The sequence below is a fragment of the Xylocopa sonorina genome, chromosome 5, assembly GCF_050948175.1.
Source record: "Xylocopa sonorina isolate GNS202 chromosome 5, iyXylSono1_principal, whole genome shotgun sequence".
NCBI classification, from domain to species: Eukaryota; Metazoa; Arthropoda; class Insecta; order Hymenoptera; family Apidae; genus Xylocopa; species Xylocopa sonorina.
Window position 1 is genome coordinate 6127477 of NC_135197.1, and position 22619 is coordinate 6150095.

Sequence of the window (22619 nt, forward strand, 5' to 3'; positions counted from 1 at the left end):
CGAATACTGCAGCTGTTATTAATACGAATTAATAACAGCTATCTCCGCGCAACAAATCGCGGGAAATGTTCATCCGTTTTCAGGTATTCCACGGAATCGCAACGCCAGAGGTGAATCCGGCTGACAAAAAGCCCGCGGGGACGGAAACGCGGAAATTTGAAGCGGGAACGCGATGATTCGCTTTTGAACCGTACAACGTGACAGTTTCAACGAAATTAAAAGCAAAATGAATCGATGGATTTTCGCCCCGAGTTGCCCCGCCAGGCGTGCAAAGAACTCGCGTGCGCTGACGTTCGTTAAATAAAAGCGTCTTGCGCGTTCTTCGTCTGTCGTTTAACAACGGGTAATAAAGGAAAAGCCGGTAATAAAATTCCCGTTAATGTATAATTCCAACCGCCATGGTACATACCTTTTCCCCCCGCGTTTCTTCTTGCCCTCTAAGAATCCCAATAAATCACGGCCAGCGGATTTGCATAATTGTAGACCCGATATTCAAATTCGTCTGCGACGTCCGCGTTTCTAACGCGTGCGTCTGCATCGATAATATCCGGTGACACACATTCTGAACGCGGAAATGGACGATATACATAGATGTCTGCGTGTATCGAAACGAATAATCTTTATATCAATTTGCACCCTGTCGCATTGTTTTCAACTAACGTGGATGGTTGTCTCTTCGAACGCAATTTTGAACATCAGCGTACCAGAAGGAACGCGTGGAAACCCAATTCGCGGATCTTAGTAGCGAACGTCATATTCTGAGACGACACGAGGCGACGTTACGTGCTTTTATACCAACGTGTGCGTTTGAAAGCACAGAGGATTCGCAAAGGGGGACGAAACGTTGCTGTATAATTTTCTAGCATGGATACATGCATTGAAAAATCTTTGAAAGACTGTTAGCCTTTATTCCTCGGTTCACCTTATTTATATTCCCGCAGGAAGATTTTTATTTTTCGCATATTATGCGTCGATATCATCGAGATAACATTCACGATGACCAATTAGGTGACTGGTGGGAAATGCGACTTTGAAATATCGGTTGAAACAGAGGCTGTGTTTAAAATTGAAATAACCTGCATTAAAACAGCTTCGTCGAAGGCAGCACGGTAAATCCGGCGAAAGAAAGGCGAAACATCAAACAGTCGAGCAACTTCGCTTTCCCGCTTACTCGTTAAACGCAAGCCAAAAATTCCGTTAACGGTGGATATAATAATACCCGCGAACCGGTACCTCTACTTCAACGTCCATCGCTCCTATTGCTAGCCACTACCGTTTCAATGCGAACGCGGGTATTACAGCCGCGGCCCTTTACATCTGAGGCTTATTTTTGGGACAACAAAGCGACGACGGAGACCGACCATACTGCCGGATCAAAGATTCAAGCTCCAAGGGAAAGAGGGTGCCTACAGGTGGTGCGTGTCTCAATTTCTTCTACTTTCGCGCAACGCCCTTTCATCGGTCTCGTCGCGCGACGTTTCCGTCAGCTTTCCGCTCTAGCCGTCCGCCCGTCAAAGAATCGCGCGTCCCGAAATACCATCGCAAGGCAAATAAACGATTACGTCGAAAATATCGGTAAACCGTTCGACGCGTTACCACGTTACCTCCTCGCGATCAGTGTTGCTCGTACGACTCGAAATTAATTTCATTTTTTTTTTTTAACAATATCGAATTCCAATAGCATCCGGAAAGGGTCCACCGTGGCCCCTAAACGCTTCGACTCGCGTGCGCGTCGCGTTTCGAGCGTCGAGGGAACCAGCGATGGGATCGATCGCGAAAGTTTAATTAATTATCGACGCGTTCGCGAGGCAGCGCTAATTGCTTTCTCGAGGCGCGACTCCGGGGCCCCGTCGTGATTAAGGCTTCCGGCGAGGGGCGCGCTGACCCGAGCCTGATATTAAGAATTAACCAGCGCCGGTTGTTTGCGCACGCGGATCCTTACAGGCGATACTTTCATTTTTGGTCCCGTGCTTCGGGGACGACAAATTGCTTCGATCGAATAAATCACTCGAGCTGGCCGAGGCGGAGCTTGATGGAAATAGGATCCGGGGTAAAAAGAGCGTCAAGTCTCCGGGAGCAGGACATATTGGTGATATTTCAGCGACCGTGCTTCCGAGAGGACTTCCTCGGGGGCGAGTCTACCTCTCGCGGAAGATAAACGAGAAAATTCAATTCAACGTTGCGCGAATTATTTGTTTCGGTATTTCGTTTCGCTTATTGAGTTTGCGATTCAGTTCGTCCTGATTCAATCTCCGTTTCCATTTAAATTCTTGCCAGCCTGGACGATACAATGGGCTGCGTATTAGGCATACTCGCCAATTAGCGTTCGATTATAACTTCGATGGCAACGAACAGAAGGGAACGACTAATATCGTAGCAACTTAGCCTCTGAAATCGGTCATCCTTGTAATAAAGATCGAGCCAGCGAGAGGGGACGCGGGATGGCCAATAAAAGCTCGACTCGGAAATAGTTAAGCGAATCTATCGACCTACAAGAGGCTCGAACTTCGCTACGAAGAATCGAGAGCTCTATTCGCTCGGAGCTTACCTGATAGCTGGCGTTCCGACTGCGAGCGTGGCTGCTGCAAGCTCTGTAACAATAAAAAAATTCGATTAATCTCGACGAGGAACAGCAACGCTACGGAAACAAGCGATACGAAACATCCCAAATTTTGTTCATACATTTCCTAACGTTTTTACATTCATTTAAAAATGCGACGTGCCTTGAAAAATGATTATCTTCTGTCCAAAGCAAAGTATTACTGTAACCAGACAAACTGAGATTCCATTCGCTCCAAGATCAATCATCCCAACGCTGACCTCGTCGTCATCGACGCGCCGGGAGATTTATGGATTCGTCGTTCTGTTGGCATCTAGCAACGACCTTCGCGAATCAACGTAGCCTGGCGAACACTCTCCAAAAGGGGTTGCAGCAAAAATAAACGAGGGTAGCTACGGACAACGGTAGAAAACTTCCCAGCAGTCGAATGAAATTGAAATTCAATTAATGCTTGGAAGCAGTAGCCAGATATACGCAATCGAGGACACCATTTAACCAGGAATGTCCAGAGAATGGCAACAAAACGTTCGCGACCGCTTCCGATCGAGTTATTAGCTAAATCGCCGGTCCCGTTGATCGCGTGCAAATTTTCCACATAAAATTAGCATCTGTTGATGGGCAATGATTTCGCGTCTGGAATTACAGTAAAATCGTTCCACGTACCGCGGCCTGTTATAATTGGCGCCGTCGCCGGGAAGGATCGTGGGCGAGCAGACGATTATCATATTCCGCGGGCCAACGCATCGGATTAAACGCAGCGTGCACGCACGCGGAGGAGCGTTTTAGAAAATAGGGGGAGAAAAGTCGCGCGGGGTTATCCCCCCGTCAGTAATGGGGAAACGAGCGAGCGAGCAGGTCGAACCATGACCTACATCCAGGATATCGAGCCGGTCCCGCGACGCGCACCGTCGAAACAAACGTACGACCGTGACCTTATCCGCGGCTCGCTGCTGCAAAAGCGTTCATCGATTAACGTGGTGTACAAATAATTTCATAAAAAGGGCAACGCGTGGGATGGTGATACTCTGCCGTGGAAAATAACTGTGGAAATGGACGATCGTGTCTTATCATTGAGCTCGCGACGTAGAACAGCGACGAATGAGAGAAGAAAAATCTCAGAAAATTTGCAGAAATTTCTTCTTTACGAGATACTAATAGATTCCTTGGATTATTCGAATGTTAGAGGGCAAAGGTATCGCCAGAGAAATGCGTGCGCTAGCCTTGGTAAAGGGTAAGCGGAGGGTTGCGGCGTGTACGTAATTGTTGTGCGTGTGGGTGAACCCTATTAGCGGCAATTAGTTTTGATAACAGCGTGTAGAGTGGGTGTTGAAGAAGGTTTTCAGGAAAATAGCAAAGTAGCGTTGTATATCGTGCAGCCTACGCCATTTAAAACGTACTTCGCGTTACAACAGCTTGTGCGAACAAAGTAGACCGTGTTGTACGTGAAACATGTTTTTTCGCAAACAGTGTGCATTTAGATACCGTTGAGTCTGTCGAGTCTGTTTAACTTCATTCAATTAATACCACAGCAGAACGATCGAACAAAATTTCAGACCGGAATTTAATATCGATGGAGAGTGCACATTCTATTCCTATTTACTTAATCATCGTCATACAGCGTTTAATATATCGCGTTAGAGTCAACGGATGCTTCCAACACACTATCCCGAAACCATCAACATGTCCGTAATGGAATTAGTTCGCCATCGAAAACAGCCGAACGTTTACTGAATGTAAACGCCGCGACGTGTGTTGCACCTGAATTTGCATTCGAATGTTGGAGAAACAATAACGATCAAGATACATTGCTCGAAAGTGGTGAAATTAATTGTCGTTCGATGTGCAACGCGAACCGATAAAGTGGACCGTTAATCGCGATTTCAGCAGTAAACGTCAGAACGTTGCGTCTTGAATTGGTGCCGCGTTTACAACGAGAAAGACCCGGAGGAAAAGAGGAAAATGCGAGCGACGTTGGAAATATTTATCGAACAATAGCCAGCAGGCGGATCGCGTCTCTTTTTTACGAGCTGCATAACTTCAAAGAAGAAGAATCCCGATAAAACTCTCCGACCACAGAATTTGTATCTTCCCCCGGCCTTTTTCGTTGCGCTCCTGTTTTTCACGGCGCACAGCAAGCATCAAAGTGTGCAGTCGAAAAAAATCATTTTCAAGGCGTTAAAATTTCTCTTTATTTTCCCAATCCAACCTCGAACAGGGTCGTAAATTCTTCATTGGCTTTCCGCGATAAATATTTCTTTTCTTCGCCGCTCGACCGACTATGCAACTCAGCGAGAACGGATTGAACTGCGCGCGGAATACTCATCCTTGGTCTAATTACGTGCAATTGGAACATGCAAATATTTACGCGTTCGTATTTGACACGGTCGGATCGCAGTAAATAGCAAAATGTTTCTGTGTTACTGCTGAAGGTTCTACGTAATTTATTACACGTTTGTATCTCCTATATTCTGCTGCATCAAGGAGAAATGCAAAATTTCCATTCAAAGTATCAGCATCAGCAACGAAAATTTCGTTTGGCGTAAGCTCGAACGGCACAGCACAAGGTGCAATGATTTTTTTCATCTCCGCCGGAAGTTCCCTTCCAGCCAAGGGTCTCTTGCGCACACAACCCACACACGATGTCTATTAGAGGTATGAGAGATGCCAACCGATTAATACGCCGACATGGCTCGCTGCCCTATTAGCTTTGATCACTCGCCACTACCGAGACAACGGTGGTTCGTATACGTGCATCGCGAAAATGTATGTTTACCAAGGGAACGATGTTCACTCGTGCGCAAACTGCCACTTCGTGTATCGACACTTCATTGATAATACGCATTCACCGATGGAACTCTACCGAAAACTGCTTGATAAGCGGTTTTCCTGAAATCTCTCTCACTCTCTTTTTCTCTCCCTCCACTGTTAGTGCTTCTTACGTATCAACTTCGTTCTAGATTTTTATTTTTTTTATTTTTTTTTTCAAACAACGAAGACAGAAGCGAGCGATGGAATGAAAAGTTTGAAGAAACTGATATTTTCCTATGCTTTCTCTCTTTTCATTTGAGATGAGCAGTGAGTTTGTAATTCAATGTTTGAAGTATAATAAATCATTGTATGTAATGATATACATCGCGCATATTTCTTGCGTTATGCGAAATCTTTGTGCAGGCGCAAGATTCCGGGAACTCATTTATGCATTACGAGGTTGTGAATTGCAGCAAAAACAACCCTCTCGAGCTCCTTTCTGATACAAAGTACACGTTTCTCGCTTCAACACCATATCTTATGCGGGTATTTGAGAACAACCGTAAGAAAATACTAATTTATGCTTCGCCATCGCGCACTAGCAATGTGAAATTTATTAAAAGCCGCAGCAGGAACGTGGACTATAAATAACGCCCTTTTACAAAAGAGCAGCATTTTTACACCGATCCATACCGATTAACAGTTACACTGCTCTGTGGCGCAACAATAGGATAATCTTCTGATTTATAGATATTGAGTGCGAATGCCGCGAGCTGATCAATAAATTCCAGTGAAGTAACACTCAACGAGTCGGAAATTTTAAATGCAATCGTGTTTGCGCTGCGAGGTAGCGAAATCTGCTCGAGTCAAGGGAGCACGCAAAGCGAACAGTCTTTTTTCCAATCCCCCACCTACAATTAACGAAGCGCGAGGAGCAGTCTGGGTGGTTTAAACGTTTCCGCGATACGCGTGACGCAATGGAAAAACCCATAGAAAATTAATTGCGGTCCGAGGCTTTACCTCGTGTTTCTTCAAGTGTGCCGGCCGAAATTAATTTTAGCCCCGACTCGAAATAATTATTCGACAAACGGTCGATCCCGGTTACATTTCAAGTATCATCGTCTCTCGTTTCTCCGCTTCAATCCTTCGTTTTACCACGAAACGATAAGCCTTTGGATTTTTCTAATCTCATATATTACACAGATAAGGAGAATCGTTTTCTATCGAACCGAAAGATTTCTGTAAAATATAAATTTTCCCTTATTTTAACGATCTGGGCAGTAATCAAGGCGATACTCGAACGACGCCTGAGAATCTGATCGAAGATTCCAGCAGAATGACCAGCGAAAAATTGACGTTCCACGGTCTGTGCTAAAAATTCGACTGCTATTTTCTCGCGTGCGGTTGGGACGGTGGAAAAATGGCCGTGATAAACACGGTATATCGGGTGGTGGCCGGCTGTGCATCCGCCCGAAGGATTTTTAGCATCAAAGCACCGATGCTGACCCTGAACAATTTACGTATACCGGACATCCACCGTCGACGTTACGAGGTTAAAAGTGCTACCAATCAGATCGAGTTAAGAGATCCGTATAAATCAGCCCCGTCTGTTACGCGCGCGGCGCGCTGTTTCACGCGAGCGCGTCCTAAGCGGTGGCTGGATTTGGACCGGGCTCGTTTCGTAATTTCAACGCGAAACAATTTCACGACGGGCGATTGGCCGATCACAGTGTGAGAACGATATCAAAGAGAGGCCCGGCGGGTAAATATAGAGCCGCATCACGCCATTTGCCCATAGAACGTCGACGAACGAAAATTTATTGCATCCCCTGGGACCCGGAGAACGGCGATTGCCTCCGCCTTTTTTCGCCTGACGAAGAATAGTCCGCGATAAATAACTGCTGCTCGATGTGACGAGTTTCTGAGCAGGTAATTGATTAAACTGACGATTTTGGTACGGCTAGATAGAACCAGATATGGTGGCCACGAACTACTTTCCGAAATAAATTGAAACGAAATATATGTGAGGTGAGGGTAGGTTTTTTAAAATAAAAATAGTACACGATCAACGAAGTACGATTAAACTTGAGTGCAAGAACAGCCTATAGAAACTGTAACTGATTAATTAACTGTGAAAATTGTCGACGAAGGGTCTAAAATTAGCTAGTAGTTCTATCAGATATTATTGATCCCTCTATTCACTGCGCATTCTCTTCGTGTTTAAATAGAACTCCATTGAGAAACATAATAATGTACTTTGCTTAAATTTTATATACCCTAGAACGACTCAGATAACAATTATAGTTGATTCGAGACAATGCATTTTGAGTGAAAAAACTGTTGAACTACCAAAGCCTAGACATCATTAATCATCAACGAATGCAATATGAAAGTAACGCGACGCATAAAAGGAGGACTCTATTGGCGCGATTACAATACCGGAAGGTTAAGGTCTAATGGGAAGGTAATATTGATAAAAATTTCCAAAGGATCAGGCATGAAAGTACAGAACTACCATCGATTTATCTCTAATCGCGCGATTGGTTCGGAAGATACATCGATGATTCGCAAAGTAGGTGGAGATACCCGTCGTGAAGGGAATTAAGCTCATCGTGCTCGCAAAATATCAATTGTACAATCATCGAGCGGGTAGATATTAAAGGAAATCCGATTCACCGTCGAGATATAGAATACTAGGAGATGAGAGGTCCTGCTGCGAATGAAAATCATCTGCTCGATAGACGTCGCATCATAGACGTGAAAAACGACGAAAAAATAAATTGAAAAATTCTTCTCCCTTAATTTAAAATTAATTTATACACCACGACAGGTTTAACGAAAAATGTTAGAACAGTGGAAACGCTGCGTAAAAAAAAGTTAAAACCAACCCTCGTCAAGCTTCGTTTTTGCTTTCAATAGTTTCAATCTTGTTAAAGCAAACTTCCTCGCAAAGATGAAATTCTCAGCCAAGCAATTTATTATAATCCGATTAAATGCGCGCGACTGAATCCAGTAAAAAATTTACATCGAAGAGGAACGTGTCCATCCAACTGTCGTGACGTGGTTACAGAAATCCTTCGAAATCCGCAATTTCATTCTCGACGCATCGGAACCGACTACCAAGCGATGAGGTGAACGAGGGACAAGCAAAAATAGAAATGGCGGAACGTAGAAAATCGGCGCAAAAGTTACGGTTCGTTTTACCGTTGGAGGTGATCGCGGATCGATCGGCTCGCAATGATATTCGACGCGCATTGCCTCCTAGCAGGTGGAGATACCTGTCACGAAAGGGAAATTAAGGTTCATCGTGCCAACAAAGTGTCAATCTTACGATGGCCTACGCCGGCCCACACGGGCTGCACACGCGTTCCTACAACCAAGAGTAAAATACAAATACCGTGTTCGCGATGGTCAATGCCACGCAACGTGTACACGCGGTTCACGTGGGCAGAGACTAATGGTGGCCCATAACCGGGGATCACCGAACGGGGTAACAGTCCGAGCAACGTATCTGCGCTTGGTAATCTCGATGCCAAATGCCGTACACGCTTTACTGCTACGTGATTAATGCACCCTATTGAAGCTAGAACGATACTCGCTGGCTTAAACCCCGAACTTCTACTCACGGACCGGTGCGCGCGCGGGCTTGTTATCGATGTTTGAAGAAATATCTTGAGCGGGAGACGCGCCGCCGCCACGCACGAACCCGGACAGTTGTCAATCTGTCCGATCGAGCGCGGCTATTTATCACTGATACGTTCCGCGTTGATCGACCCGGCATGAACGTGCGTTGCCCTTTCAACGCGATCCTGTTCGACTGTTGGATGGTTGGGGGAGATGGTTGATTTTGTAACGGATGGAAAAATGTGAAAATTTCCAGGACAAGACTTACCGGCACCTTCCCGTTGGTCTTCTCCGCGTCGTTGTTCTCCAAGAGGGGCGCGCTGCTGCTCTTTCCGCCCATCTCCACGCTGAGGGGTTCCGGTTTCAGTTGAAGGCTCGCCGCGGAAGGGGATGACGGTGCGCGCGGTGGCGTTTCCAACAGTTCTCCAGAGCTTAACGAACTACTTCCAGTGGTGGACAGACCTATTGATTAGAGGATCACACATTTTTCTACAGATCATTAATTCTCTGGAAACTATTCAATAAAAAAGGATCGGTTTCTTGGATACGATTGTTGATAAAGTAACCGATTCTACTGTGTCTTTTACGTGCACGCGACGTAATCGTGTTGTATTTTATACAAATTTATAGTTCACGTCAACGGTTAACGATCAGACTTGGAAACTTCGTTGCGCCTCCGACGGGACGTAAAAATATTCATTCGATGTAGCCAGAAAATTATTAAACCTCTCTGTACGTCCTTCATAAACGCGACGATCGTTCCATCTTCCGTTCGTTACATCTCGCGCAGCGATGCACGTTCGCGCGATCGTCCGATTTCCATTCGTTCGAGGACAGCCTCGAGTGCCATCGAGATTTTTCCCCGGCTCGGCAAAGGGTTCGCCGTCGCGATCAAACCGCGAGGGCCAGAAAGTTAATTGCTTCGCAAACGAACGAGACAAAGGCGGTTGTTCGACCTCGCGGAATAATGTCCCTCCCCCCCTTACGAAAACGACCGGCATTCGAGCTGTGCAATTTGCATGCACGCTCCTCGGGCACGAGACGTGTTTAGAGGCCCGATTAGCATGTCCATGCGTCGTTCAGCGTTAATGAAAACTCACAGAGAGGCAGATTGGTCGGTCGAAGCGGCTTGATCCTCGGCAGGGTGTCGTCGAGCCCGCTGCTGCTGTCCACCGCGTCCTGCAGGTATTGGTCGTCGTTCTCCTTGGTCTGCGTGTGAACACTCTCGCGTTTTATCCACACGTCCTGCGAGTGCTTGTCGTTCCGCGAACCCAACTTCGAGGGCCGCCGCCGGATCCTCTCCCAGGTCTCTTTGCGGTGACATTTGTTGGACGACGGGGCTGCGACGGAAAGATGTCACGTTTTTGGTGGCGCGATAATGAGCGGGTTTAAAAATTTGATTTATCTCTTTCGCATTTCATTTTCTACTATGTCATCCGACTTCCTCTTCTTATCTACTATAAGCATCGAGGAGACGCTTAACGTTACGCGCACAACATTTACGCTGAGAGTAAAACATTCGAAATTTCTCGGACAAACGATTACGGTACAAAGTTCGCGGAACAAGTGTGGAACACGTAAGCACACTTCCAGAAGCAGATAATCGACTTACGCTTAACTATCCGCCGGTCGGTGCTTCTGGGAGGGCTGGCGGTGCCGATGCCGCTCTCGAGCGGGGACGCTCTGTCGGTGGTATCCGGCGACAAGCTTCCGGAGGAAATCTCGTCCATGCTCTGGAGGAGATCCTGGGACGACGAGGAGGATCTATTGTCGTCGTCCACGGTGTCTTGCGGGGAGCCAGGGTCCAACGTGCTCTCGTCTTGCAACGACTGAGAGTCCATCTGCGATTCAGCTGCGAACATTCATTTTCAGACGAGAATAATACGTTCCCGTTCGATCATTCATCTCCTCGGAATTTCCTGGAAATTCCTCTCGGTTCTCGGCGAGAACAAGTGAACTGCTTCGCGATTACACGGATTAACCGTAAACAAATAAACTACGCGAATATACTGGAGAATATACCGTCGACACGGTTCTTTAACAGTTACTGCCGTTTTATTGAAGTGATTATTAGCCGAGAAGCACAGATAGGAATAGAACGTGATATAACGGCTCGAGTCGTCAGAAGTTATAAGAACGCTCGTAAAGTTAGGAGAGTTACCTCGTGGCGATTCGCAATCACTGACCCACGTGAAGCTGGAACTTCTCGAAATAGCCGGCGAAGTTTGCGTCGCCATGTCGGAACAAGTGAGCGAATCCATCGGCGGGCTGTTCGGGCAGCACGAGCTAGAGCCGTTCCGGATCTTCGATAACAGGGACTGAAGAGAAATCGGTAGCTGGAAATATTTTGGTAAAGTGGAACCGTTCAGTCTCTGTAACTAGCATTCTACGAAACAATAAATATAAGTAACAGCAGTCCATTAAAAAAAAAAACTACAACAAACGGTGGAGTTGCACTCGCGTAATACATCGTACAAGTCGTAACGAGAAAATAAATAAATACCACGTATATAGAAGCCCACGATATTGAATTCGATTCCCACGGAGAACAAGAAAGAAAGCGGATAAATACTCACAGAACCGGATCTGGAGTTCTGCTCGTCCATTATTTTCTTCACGTCCACGTTCTCCGTCCGATCGAACTTCCCGCTGTCGACGCTGCCCATAGACCCAGCGTTGTCGTCTTCCGGTAGATCGCAGCTAACGCCCACGTCGTTTCCCTTCGACCTCGAAAGCGAGAATTTCTTCAGATCCACCGGACTGACCTGCCTGATATCTTTATCAGACTCGGACAGCCTCTTCGCTGATATATCCGAGCGCACAGTCAGGGGTGAAACAGCTCGGTTCTTCGAGAGACCCTCTTTCGAGCTGACTCGACCGTTCTTCGCCCGCGACTCTCGCGTTTCGTTCTCCAGATGAAGGAAGTCCTGGTCAGGCAACGAGGACACCCTGACGAGCACGACGTCCTCCGTGTTCTCGAAGAACACAGGCGCGTGTTTCTTCCATGGAAACTTCGAGAACGGAGACCTCTTCTCCTCCGTAGGCGTGACTGGCGCTGATTTTGGATTCCCATCCAACGACCTGTGTCCAGACTCGTCCAGCTCGTAATCGTGATCCACTCCGTTACGATCGTCGTGGCGTCGGAGCCTAGGCAGCCTGGGCGCCCTTCTCCGTTTCTGACTCAACAGATTCACAGGAAGACTCGTCTTCCTGTGACCATCCGAGCGTTGTCTCGGTGGTAATTTCGCGTTCGACGCGTCGTTCGATTTCTCCAGATCCACACCGGCGATCCTCGACGGCCTGGCAGCGTAGCTGCCGCCGCCAACGTTCTCGTTCGCCCTCGTACTTATCCCTAGGTGATTCTTTGGTTGCTCGTAACTGCGTTCGAGGTACTTGGCGCGCGGACCGTCCTCCTCCCTTTGCCCGTCCACGTGGCCGCGATCCAGTTTCGACGGTAGACTAGAAGCGTTCCGATCGGTCGGCCCATGTTCCTCCATGGTGCTCGTCGACGAGGAATTGTTCGGCTCGTCGTAGTCAGAGTTCACGGCATCGCCGTACCTCCCACGTCCGGCGATCACGTCCTGCAGGTTCTCAGGCAGGCTGCCGCTCTTTCTGCGCTCGTTTCCCGCGGGATCGAGCCGATCGCGGGGCTCGTCGTAGTCGGAGCTCAACAGGAAGCGATAGCCAGCCTCGTCGCTGAACAACTTTCCATTTCGTCGATCGCGGCTCGGCTTGTTCCGCCGTGACGATGATCGATTGGCGACCGCCTCGCACGAGCTACCAGCGGAACTCTCGCTGTCCGATATGCCGAACTCGTTCAACAGCTCCTTGTACTGCACGTCCCTCGGCTCTTCCACGTTCCTCTTCCGCTCGAGCGGCTTCGTCACCCCGTTCAGCTCGTTCACGATGATCGTCTGGAACTCCGCCAGGATGTTCTGTGACCAATCGCCGATGTCCTCGCCGCCGTTGCGACCCCTGTTGATGGAGTTCTGACGTTTGAACCCGTGGCTCCTGCCGGGCGAGGACGTCGCGTTGTACGGATCGGCCCTGTAGCCGGCGGGATGCAGCGTGGCACGTTGCGCGGGATACTTCGGCTGGTCCTTGACTATCAGAGGAGTCGACGGTGCTGACTCGATGATCTCGCCGATCTCTTCCTGTTGGCAGAATGGAAGGACGATCATTTCTATTGAACAGCGATTCGCATTTGAAGGGGTCAGTCGTTTAGGTTTTAGAATTTTCGATGGACGCGGATATTCTCATCGAAAGAATTATTCTTTTTTACACTCTTTAAGGATCGCGCAAGAATTCTCGATGGCCTACATTCGATCGAATTTTAATAACAATTTCTCAACGCCAGGAGTGAATGAAATCGTGGAAAGCAGTGCGCATAATGAACCTTTCACCGGTCGAGCACGAAATCAACGGCGAAACAACGGCATTTAAACGAAAGGAAATCGTGCACGGCTGCGTAATACCCTGTGCAAGGGGCCGATGGGATCGACATTGGCATTACGATTCCTCCCAACCTCATTTCGCTCGATTATGTTACGGCAGCCTTCGTCAGAGTGCAATATTAATACCGAGTCCGGAGAAAGGGTGCGCTCCCGCGACTTAATAACGTCGTCCGACAGCGCGTCGCGCTGAAATGTCGGCTAACGAAATCAGAATCGATCACGGTTTGCGCCGTATACGGCGAGAGACTGACAACAGCCTGGATGCGTGTAAATAGTTTCGCATGGCGCGCTCGAACCTCTTATTCCCTGGAAGGAAACAGCTTCGAGCGGCAGCTGCTGATGAATATAAACGCGGGAAATGCGACTAATTCGTTCGAACCAGGTGGCGCGGCGCGTTTAAATCGATGCAAAGTGTGTTATAGAACGGCCCGTAATGAAGCAGTTGCGATGCTGATAGCGACGAGACACGAGCCCGCCGCTTCCGATATTCGTCGTAAAAACGAAAAACCGAGGGTGACGTTACTTTTTCTCCAATTACGCCTCGCGGCGTTCCTCGCGACTGCCCATAGAAAGTGATGCATCTAATTTATGGGCCGATCCTCGCCGTAGACAAGGGTCAATTAACCTCGATCAGCGGTTTAGAAACCTGTTCGGTTTGTACGACACTTGTTCGACTTTTCTGCTCGCTCGCCACGGCTAATCTTATGGACGCGTTTACCGATCGGCGATTGCCTCGGTTTCCACGACACCGTGCCGGCGTAATGGAAACGATTTCGAATAGTTAAAAAGGTTATGTAAGCGATAATAACGCGAACCAGGGGGGAACCTGCCCGGTTAATGATGATATAGTGTCCGGCTCGCGGCTGCCGTTGTAACGAGGACTCCGGGTATCGCCACGCTAACGTGGAAACATGAATTCCACGTGTAACTGGTGTTGCTGATTTTAATACGACACGGTCGAACATCCTGGAGAGGATACTTATTGGATCGCGCGAGTACCACCGCGATTCCTCGTTCATCAAACCGCGTATAACCGTGCGACGCGACTCTTTCGAACAAAACTTAATCCCCGTTCGATATGAGACGCCTATATATTATCGCTGGCTTCGATCTGTAATCGCGAGGCGGATCGCGAATAAAAAAAAAGTCCGTCTCCCGGTTTCGTATTCATGAAACGTCTCTATCCGTTCCGCTGCCACGAACCAAGCGCGGTTTCGCAATTATTCTTACTACCAAACGAGGAGGTACCCCAGCCTCGCTCGTTATTCTTCCCGCGGAGCCCTCGATCGTCGACGAGTTTCTCCCTTTTCCACGGTAACGTTTTCATTTGCATCGCGGCGCATCCTTCCCGCGCTCGGACGATTTGAATTTACATGAACCGAGGCCGATCCATCCGGCAGACTCACGTTTCGCGGTTTGATAGCGGCGGTCGAAAGATCGCATCACCTTCGACGTCCTGGCGATCTATCAACCGCTCGCGGCTCGCTATGGACCGCGTAATGAAAAGCTTGATTAAACCTACTCGCGGCTAGGTCGAATTGTGATCCCGTGGCTGAGATCCCGGGACGTTGATACCGCTCGTCCATCATCAATCAGACGGGCGAACGTTATTCGTGCACGCGTTCCTTTCAGGCTCGACGGACGAAACTGAAAAATTGCCACGTTCGTTTCGCCGGCAGCTCGCTCGAACCGCCATTTTCTTCGCGTTTATTAGATCGTCTGGACGCGTCCGCGCGCAGCTTCTCCCGCGCGACGGAATTGAATCCGGAATTATCTTTCGAGTGACCGCGAATTCAATTCGCAGGAAGTTCGCCATCGATGCGGGGCCTGTTCAACGACTGTATCGATTGCAATTCCCGCTGCGACGATTGACGGGACGCGATGCATTCAATCTCGAAACATCACCGGGTAACGCAGCCACGCTGTATCTAGTTCATCGGTTGGTACCAATTGTGCCAGCCACCCGGTGAATTTCATTTCTGACGTTCATTGGAAAATCGTAATCCTACCTTCCGTTCGATGGAATCGAATTAATATTCGATCCGATTAAATTAATATCGTCTCAAGGTACAAAAGCTGGAAATTTCATAATTTTCCATGCTTTTCTATTTCTCGTTTTCCCTCCGTTCTTTCCTCCTTTCTTTTCTCGAGACTTCTCGAGAATCGTATTAATTTCAACGACTACGTCTTCGCAATAAATTCTCGGCGGAAAAGAGCGGTCAAAGACGCGAATTAAACGGTTGCAGTTGCGTCAGCGCCGCATCGAGAGGGGAATTAGCGGTCTGGCCTGATCGTTTAAACGGTAGAAAGATAGATACATTGGAGCGCAGATTAGTCACCGATAAGAATCCGATGGACAACGCCGTGATAGTTATATTCCGTTGTCCCACGTAAGTCAGCTGCTGGCTCCGGGCGCACAATGCAACACCCGTGTCAGGACAATGGGAAGCTCGTGCTCGATGATTAATCGCCAGGCTGGTTATAATAACGCGAACCCGCAGCAAGACACGTAACTAGGATTTTATTGCGATGGGATCGAAAGCCGAGACTTCGTCGCAATGAAAGGGGAGATGTTCGTAGAGACGATCGTAATTAGAGGCATTATATCGTCTTCTTTTTTTTTTTTTGCCATTTCGCCCTTTTTACGATAATGTTCCATTGAAAATAATTAAGGAATCTACTTCATTTTGATCGATCGATCGGTTGATTTCCAATTTTTTTTGTTTCTCCGATGCATTGGAGCAACTGTTTCGATTATTGTGTCATATCTGTCTAACGATAATATTGTGAAAATACATTTAATAAGACGAAGGTATTTCCATTTCATATTTGAAATGTTTCGTAAATTATTCAATCGATTTCGGGATATTTGTTTGACCAGTTGTGGAGCTTTAATATAGCGAGACTCGTAATTGAGCAAAAGCGTACCGAATGCCTTTATTAACTGCTGTGTTTAATTATACGACAAATGATATTCTTCTTCGAAACGACTAATTATCACGGGAATTACGAAAATTGGGACCAAATGGAAGAAAATTCCGCAGACGCCCTTAATCAATTCGTTATCCGTGCTCGATCTAAAGGAGGGGTGAAAACGGTCGCTAAAAGCGCGCTGGCCGAGCTTTCACATAAATATCAAGCTTGATAAATGTACCAAGCACCGCATTATGGATGGAGAATATTAGAATGGAATCGCGATTGTAGGCGTGCATCTGGTTGAGATTAAATGCAATCCCAATCAAGACGATTCACAAGCACTTCCGTGTCAGGCCCGATGGAAACATTGGGCCGGTTTTAACGACCGACTTTCCTTTAATTGTCTTTCGCAATCAACATTCATGTCGGGCGTACGAATTTGGGTTAGGTCGAGGATAGATGAAATCAATATTCCGTTAGCCTTGAAATTATTAATACCAATGCATAACAAGTGAGGACGTTCCGAGTCTTTGACAAGCTAAAACTCGAACAACTCGACTTATTGGCTTCCGTTATTACATTTTTATACGATTTGAATATAGATTAAAATTTTTCAAGATAGTGACATTTAATATTCTCAGCTCTGTCTCTCTCTCTTTCTATCTATCGTACGATACGTGTGCCGCGCGAGATTCAGAAAAATCGTCAGCAATTTCGAATTTTCCGATTTATTGCGAAAGCCTGGCGAAATGATCGAGAAAGGCTTCCCTTTGCGCGATATTAAAGCACATAAATATGACATTCAAATGCCACGGGGTGCTCCAACTCCGAAGCCAGTTTCCAGCTGTTCGAACAATGGAAAATAAATTCCGCCGGTTCTCCGCAACGACAAATGTGAGAAGCGCAAAAGGAAAGTTTCTTCTATCGAACGGGGAAAGTGCTAACGCGAGGTAATATACAAACGAAATTAAAATCAATTATACGTAGGCACAGACAGCAACCGTAAAGCTGTTCGATCCCTCCGAGCCATTAAGTTTCCCTCGCGGGTAAACAGAATCCTTCTCCTCGTTCCAATTCCGGCGTACAGAACCCAACCGCGCACGAAACCCCCCATTAACTCCTATTATTGCCTCTTACCGTGAAATTTACGCACAGTACGACACTACAGAAGTACTATCAGGTTCGGCTCGTTTATGAACGTATCGTATATAATAGGAGATCGAGAGATGCGATCAGCATTAGGTACGTATCCACGGATCCCAATCAATTACGATGCGAAAGTTTCACTTCGCGAGACTCGAGAACGACTCGCGAGTAGATTGCGAACGCGAGGACGAAAGAAATCGTCTGAGACAGCCGCGTCTCTTTTTAAAGGCGTTCGGATACCGATTTCAACGGACTCGCAAGGTGCTCGATCCCATCGCTACCTGAAGATCCGCCAAAAAGTCTGGCGCGTAATTCGCGGCGGAGGGCGTGCAGCTAGAAAGGGAGGAAATAGTTTGGCGAGCGTGTCGCGGCCAGTTATTAAATCACCATTGCACGTGATTCATAACGGTGCTTGTTGGGCGAACGATAAAATTTTAAATACACCATTGTCCCGATCGCTATTAGCGATCTGGGGCCCCGCGGTCGTACATCACCGCGCGTATTGGCGTACTCACGAGCGCAGCGCGATTTTTCCTGGCGACGCTCGCCGGTGTGCACGCGCGCATTTCCGCCTTTGCCCGGGCACAAATAGAGATATCCAGGCACGGTGCCATTACAGGAGACGCCTACAATGTCGACGGTCTGTTACGAAACGGCAATATCTTAACCTCACTCGAAGCATATCGGCTCACCTATGCCCATTAACATAAACGTTATTTAACACGCTCAAGCTGGGACCGCGTGCCGGCCCAGTGATCCAACTTATACGACGTCGTAAACGAACGACACCCGTGGTACCTGCGCCATGAAAAATACCCGTGTTTACTCGCTCGTTGATTACCTGGTAGCGTAACGACCGACGCTTTGGACACTTCTCGTGAGAAACGAGGAAGCCACAAGCACCGTGATCTATTTCTCGATCGTGTACACTCAGAAATATAGAAAGATCAGCAACGAGACAAGCGAGCGCGTAATAGTCTACAACGTCCCGTGTCGTTTCCAGAAGACAGAAGCAGACGTCGCGGGAATTCCCGCGAGCGTAGAAAATAAGAAGCAGCCGCGGAATTCAGCGAGGCTGTCCGCGGCTGTATGTAACGCATCAGTCACCAACCGATCCGAGTAACACAGAAACGAATTAATTAGAGGTACGACGGCGGTTAAGACAAGACCGAGCGGTGACCTTTTCGATGTCCACGGGATTTCACCGTCCATGTAGCGCCGAAACGGCCTCCTTTGCCGGCGTGACAGCCAACGGCGCGGCGCTCGGAGAAAAATTAATAAAGAAATATCCGGCGACGCTCGTTAGAAGAAGAGGAATCCGGTCGCGAGGAGCAGTACGTGCGCGAGAACCGCATCAAAGTCGCCAATATACAACGTCGACCGGTCCATTACCGTTTTTATTAACGTTCCCGCGGAGAAGCGCCGGGACAGCGTGCCCGCTAATGACACCGATCGCGCACGAGTCTACCAGTTTTCCTTTGCCGCGAAATTTTCCCAAGGGCCCTGCACGAGGTGGAACGACTCGACGAGGCGGAGGAAAACGGGACAGTAACGCCGTTTCGAACGAGAGAAAATTCGATTTTTCAACCGCGACACCTGTGGACATCGGTAATTAGCGCAATTTATTTACCTTCACGGCTTAATTTAGCACCACCGCGAGCGTATTTATCAAAGCAACCAGCACGTTTATAATTGTCGTTAACACTTGCTGATCGCCTTTTCCTGTCGGTGGAACATCTGTCGCGATCAACGCGCTGGATGTTTTTCGGCGTTCTTGATGAACTGTTGCTTGTTAACTCGTAGCTATGGATATGTAACTTTTGCGTTGCGCAATGTTACGGATGGATAATTGAAATTTCCGGTTCGATTTAATACCAGGATAGGTTACGCTGTCAGTTTCAAATAGAACCGCGCGTTTTTATTAGGGTCGTTTCAACATACCCGATGATAAAAAGGGGAATCGAATTAACGTGAAACGTAATCGGCAATTTACCAGAACATTAATTCCAGATAAATGGATATTAAAAGATTTATAGCGCGGCATAAATTATCGGCTAAACGCGGCGCGTTGCAGCTATGTAACAGAATCATTGCGCGACAACTCAATCTCGATCGTGCAAGAAAACGTTCATTAAATTTCCATCAGCTTCTGAAAAATGATTTCACCGCGACGCCGTTCAGCAGAGCATTTCCAATGAGAGGGGGGGGGCCGTCTCTCGATCGGGTTTTTGCGCACGAAAACGATATTTTCATTACACTTTCTCTAACAGGTGACGACTGATTCTCGTTGATCGGTAACGAACCATACGTTTCAATCAAGAAGTCCGTTTCTCCATCGCGCGCGTACGAGGTGTGCACGGCTTCGCGGTCGTTTCTGGAAACTGGGACGTCATTCGGTCTCTAGGGACGCGACGATCATCGTCGAGACTCGTCCTACCAGCCTGTGACCTGCAACGTTTTACATTTTTTTTCTGCTTCGCATGATGAAAGCCGCTTGTCCAGCGTACACACACGCTACAACGTTTGCGCAAGCCTTTCAAATTCGATGATCGATCTCGTCTCGACGTTCCATCGATTCACGTTTTTTCCACGTTAAAACTGACTTTCATTCGGATAGATCATAATAAATTCAAAGAACAATTAAAAATGATTCAACTCACGCAAACATAGATATTTCATTTTACGCAGACTGTTTAGTAACGAAAAGGGTGAGATTTTAAACCATTTTCAGATTGATTCATTAAAAGCTAGCTAGTTGATAGCTAGGAAAGATCGAAGTGTTGCACAACAAATTGAAACATACTACTTAACACCGCGAGAAATCTCGGTTACTGACAGGGGTCTAAACGAAAGTCTGAAAGCCTATCATCATCGAGTCGAGCATCGAATATCTCTCATAATCTGATCCTCCTCAGAATTAGCCTGGTACGCGACGAAGAACACGGGAGAGTTGCGCAACGAACGGGATTATACTCCAATATGTATAGAAGAGTGACGCTAATCAACACCAAAGAAGACGTTAAACACCGTGGACGGAATCGAGAACTGGGAGCGTTTCCCAACTGTTCGCACGGGCGGCTAAAATTTGTAACCAAGGCAGCAAACTCGTCTGCGAGTCTAAGTTGCGACACGTCAGACGCATTCCAGCCGAGGAACACGCGTCGCCGCGGAGTAGAACGCTTATTCGTTCGCGTGGAAACATTAATCTTCCATGTTCGGCGAGCGAGCTGTTCGGCGTCCCGCGTGCACCACCGCCGGTGGATTATATCATTAAATGCGGGGCGCCACGCAAGAACATCCACCGTGTTCGGGAGACGTTCGTTGCACTTGTTCTAAATCTCGAAACGAAACTGGAACGCGATTTACTCCGGGGACACGAGGCGCGTCATCGCGCTCCAAGATCCGTTCGCGTACCATCGCTCAAACGCGACGAAAGCTAGTCTAGACGTTGTGCAAGCGTGTACGCTTCGAGACTGGATGAGACACGAAATTTGGAACGATTTCTTTGCAAGATTAAGTTTCACGGAAGCTTTCAGCTTTCGAAAGCTGCGGCTCTTGTCGACTATTTCCATATTGGGCCTATTGCTGGATTACTGCGGTAAGTAGCATGATCGAAGCACCGTTTCACGTGAATCCAATTAAAGGAGAAAAAGGAACGAAAACGCCGCTGCGTTACGTTCGCTATCGTGCTTGTTATCGGGATCGAAACAATGGGACACGGGTAGCAAAACGAAAGACTGCTCGATAACAGACGGATGCGGAAACAGATTCGTTGGAAAGCTGTAGAATCACGCGAATCATGCGCAGATAAAAATCCATCGTTGAACTGAAAAGTTTAACGGCAGTAAATGAGCGTAATTTCTGCGAGCCTCCTACTCGCGCTCCGAGAAAACGGATACAAAATATAGAAAATTCGATTAAAAACTTGAAATAATCTAACTTTCCAAAGACGAACGACTCTGCCATTTTCACCCCGTATCATTTAAGGAAAGCAACGTCCTAGAAATTTCGTCGTAAATTGTAGAACTAGGAAATTATACTTCTCATTTCTATTTAAATTTCTTCGAAAAGTTAGCGCGCCACTGGTAAAAATAATCCAACCGGATTGAACCGTCCGCGGTTAATTTACATCTTTACGAGAGTTATGGTGCGAACGCGATGGTAAAATCAAGTTTACCTTTTACCGCGGTCGCGAGATAAAAGTTCGAAAGCAATTCCTCGAACAACCCGGTCGAATGAGATCGCGAACCAACTGACCTATCGACATGATGCATGGAACCGCTGGTTATTCTTTCTCCTGTTTCTTTCCATCGATATTTTTCAGCCCGAGTCGCGCAGTGACCGTAGCGGTGAGACGGAAAAATCTCGTCGATAAATTTTCACCAGTTGTCATATGGCGATATTTTATTGCTATTCCGGCCGTAAAACGGCCTCGTGACGATGACGGTGGTTTGCATCTGTGGCTGCACCGAGCCGGAACTAGGATGAAAGTGCACCGACACATCTTGAATTGCGTTTACCATCGTGAACTATCTTTCGCCAGTTTTATTTCCAATCGCTTCAAACGGTCTTCGCTGGTCGTTGCTGATATCGATATCTGCGTTGAAAATTGCTTAGCAGATTAGAGAATAACGAGAAATTAGATAAGTCAATTTTACGACCCCGTTTTTATTGCAAATTTTTCGCGAGAAAGTCCATGAAATCGACGATACAGTCAAATAACCTATTAAATCGAAGCTGCGATAGCGAAAGCAAAGCAACAGCGCTTCGTTGCTCGTTTCCAGATCGATCAGTATGGATCCTTCGTGCATGCGTCGGTAAACACCGTAAAACTTTGCGGTGCACTTTCAACTGCGCCGTGCATTACGTAAAAATGCATTTTCACTGATCCGCCTCAACGTACGCGAGACAGAATATGTTACAAAATCGGCAGTCTGGCGCATTAGTTTGATTATACCAGTTTCTTTTCCGATCTCGTTCGCGCGCCCGGTTGCGGCGTAATGGTCTTCCTGATGGCAGAGCAGAAGCGTAATGCGATTACAGCCGGCGTGCCTCGTAACACAAGGGAGTGCAACGTGTAATTTCCGTCGATGGCCGATAGAAAGTTGAAAGAACAGCGCCGTCGACCCTTCGCTGCCTGCGTAATGACCAACCCGACACGCGGGTCGATC

At 47.4% G+C, this 22619-nt stretch overlaps 1 protein-coding gene across 2 annotated transcripts in view; it reads right to left on the bottom strand.

Moving 5' to 3' along the window:
• The window catches only part of Cv-c (RhoGTPase activating protein), a 246395-nt gene that overhangs the window by 143759 nt on the left and 80017 nt on the right, over nucleotides 1-22619 (bottom strand). The window contains exons 3-8 of one of the 2 annotated variants that reach the window (XM_076894948.1): nucleotides 11509-13086; nucleotides 11094-11235; nucleotides 10545-10784; nucleotides 10033-10272; nucleotides 9201-9394; nucleotides 2549-2591 (exon numbers count right to left, since the gene is read on the bottom strand). In XM_076894948.1, coding sequence (XP_076751063.1) covers nucleotides 2549-2591; nucleotides 9201-9394; nucleotides 10033-10272; nucleotides 10545-10784; nucleotides 11094-11235; nucleotides 11509-13086 — 2437 coding nt within the window. Of the gene's footprint in view, nucleotides 1-2548; nucleotides 2592-9200; nucleotides 9395-10032; nucleotides 10273-10544; nucleotides 10785-11093; nucleotides 11269-11508; nucleotides 13087-22619 lie in introns of both variants that reach the window. The other variant, XM_076894947.1, reaches the window with a different exon arrangement.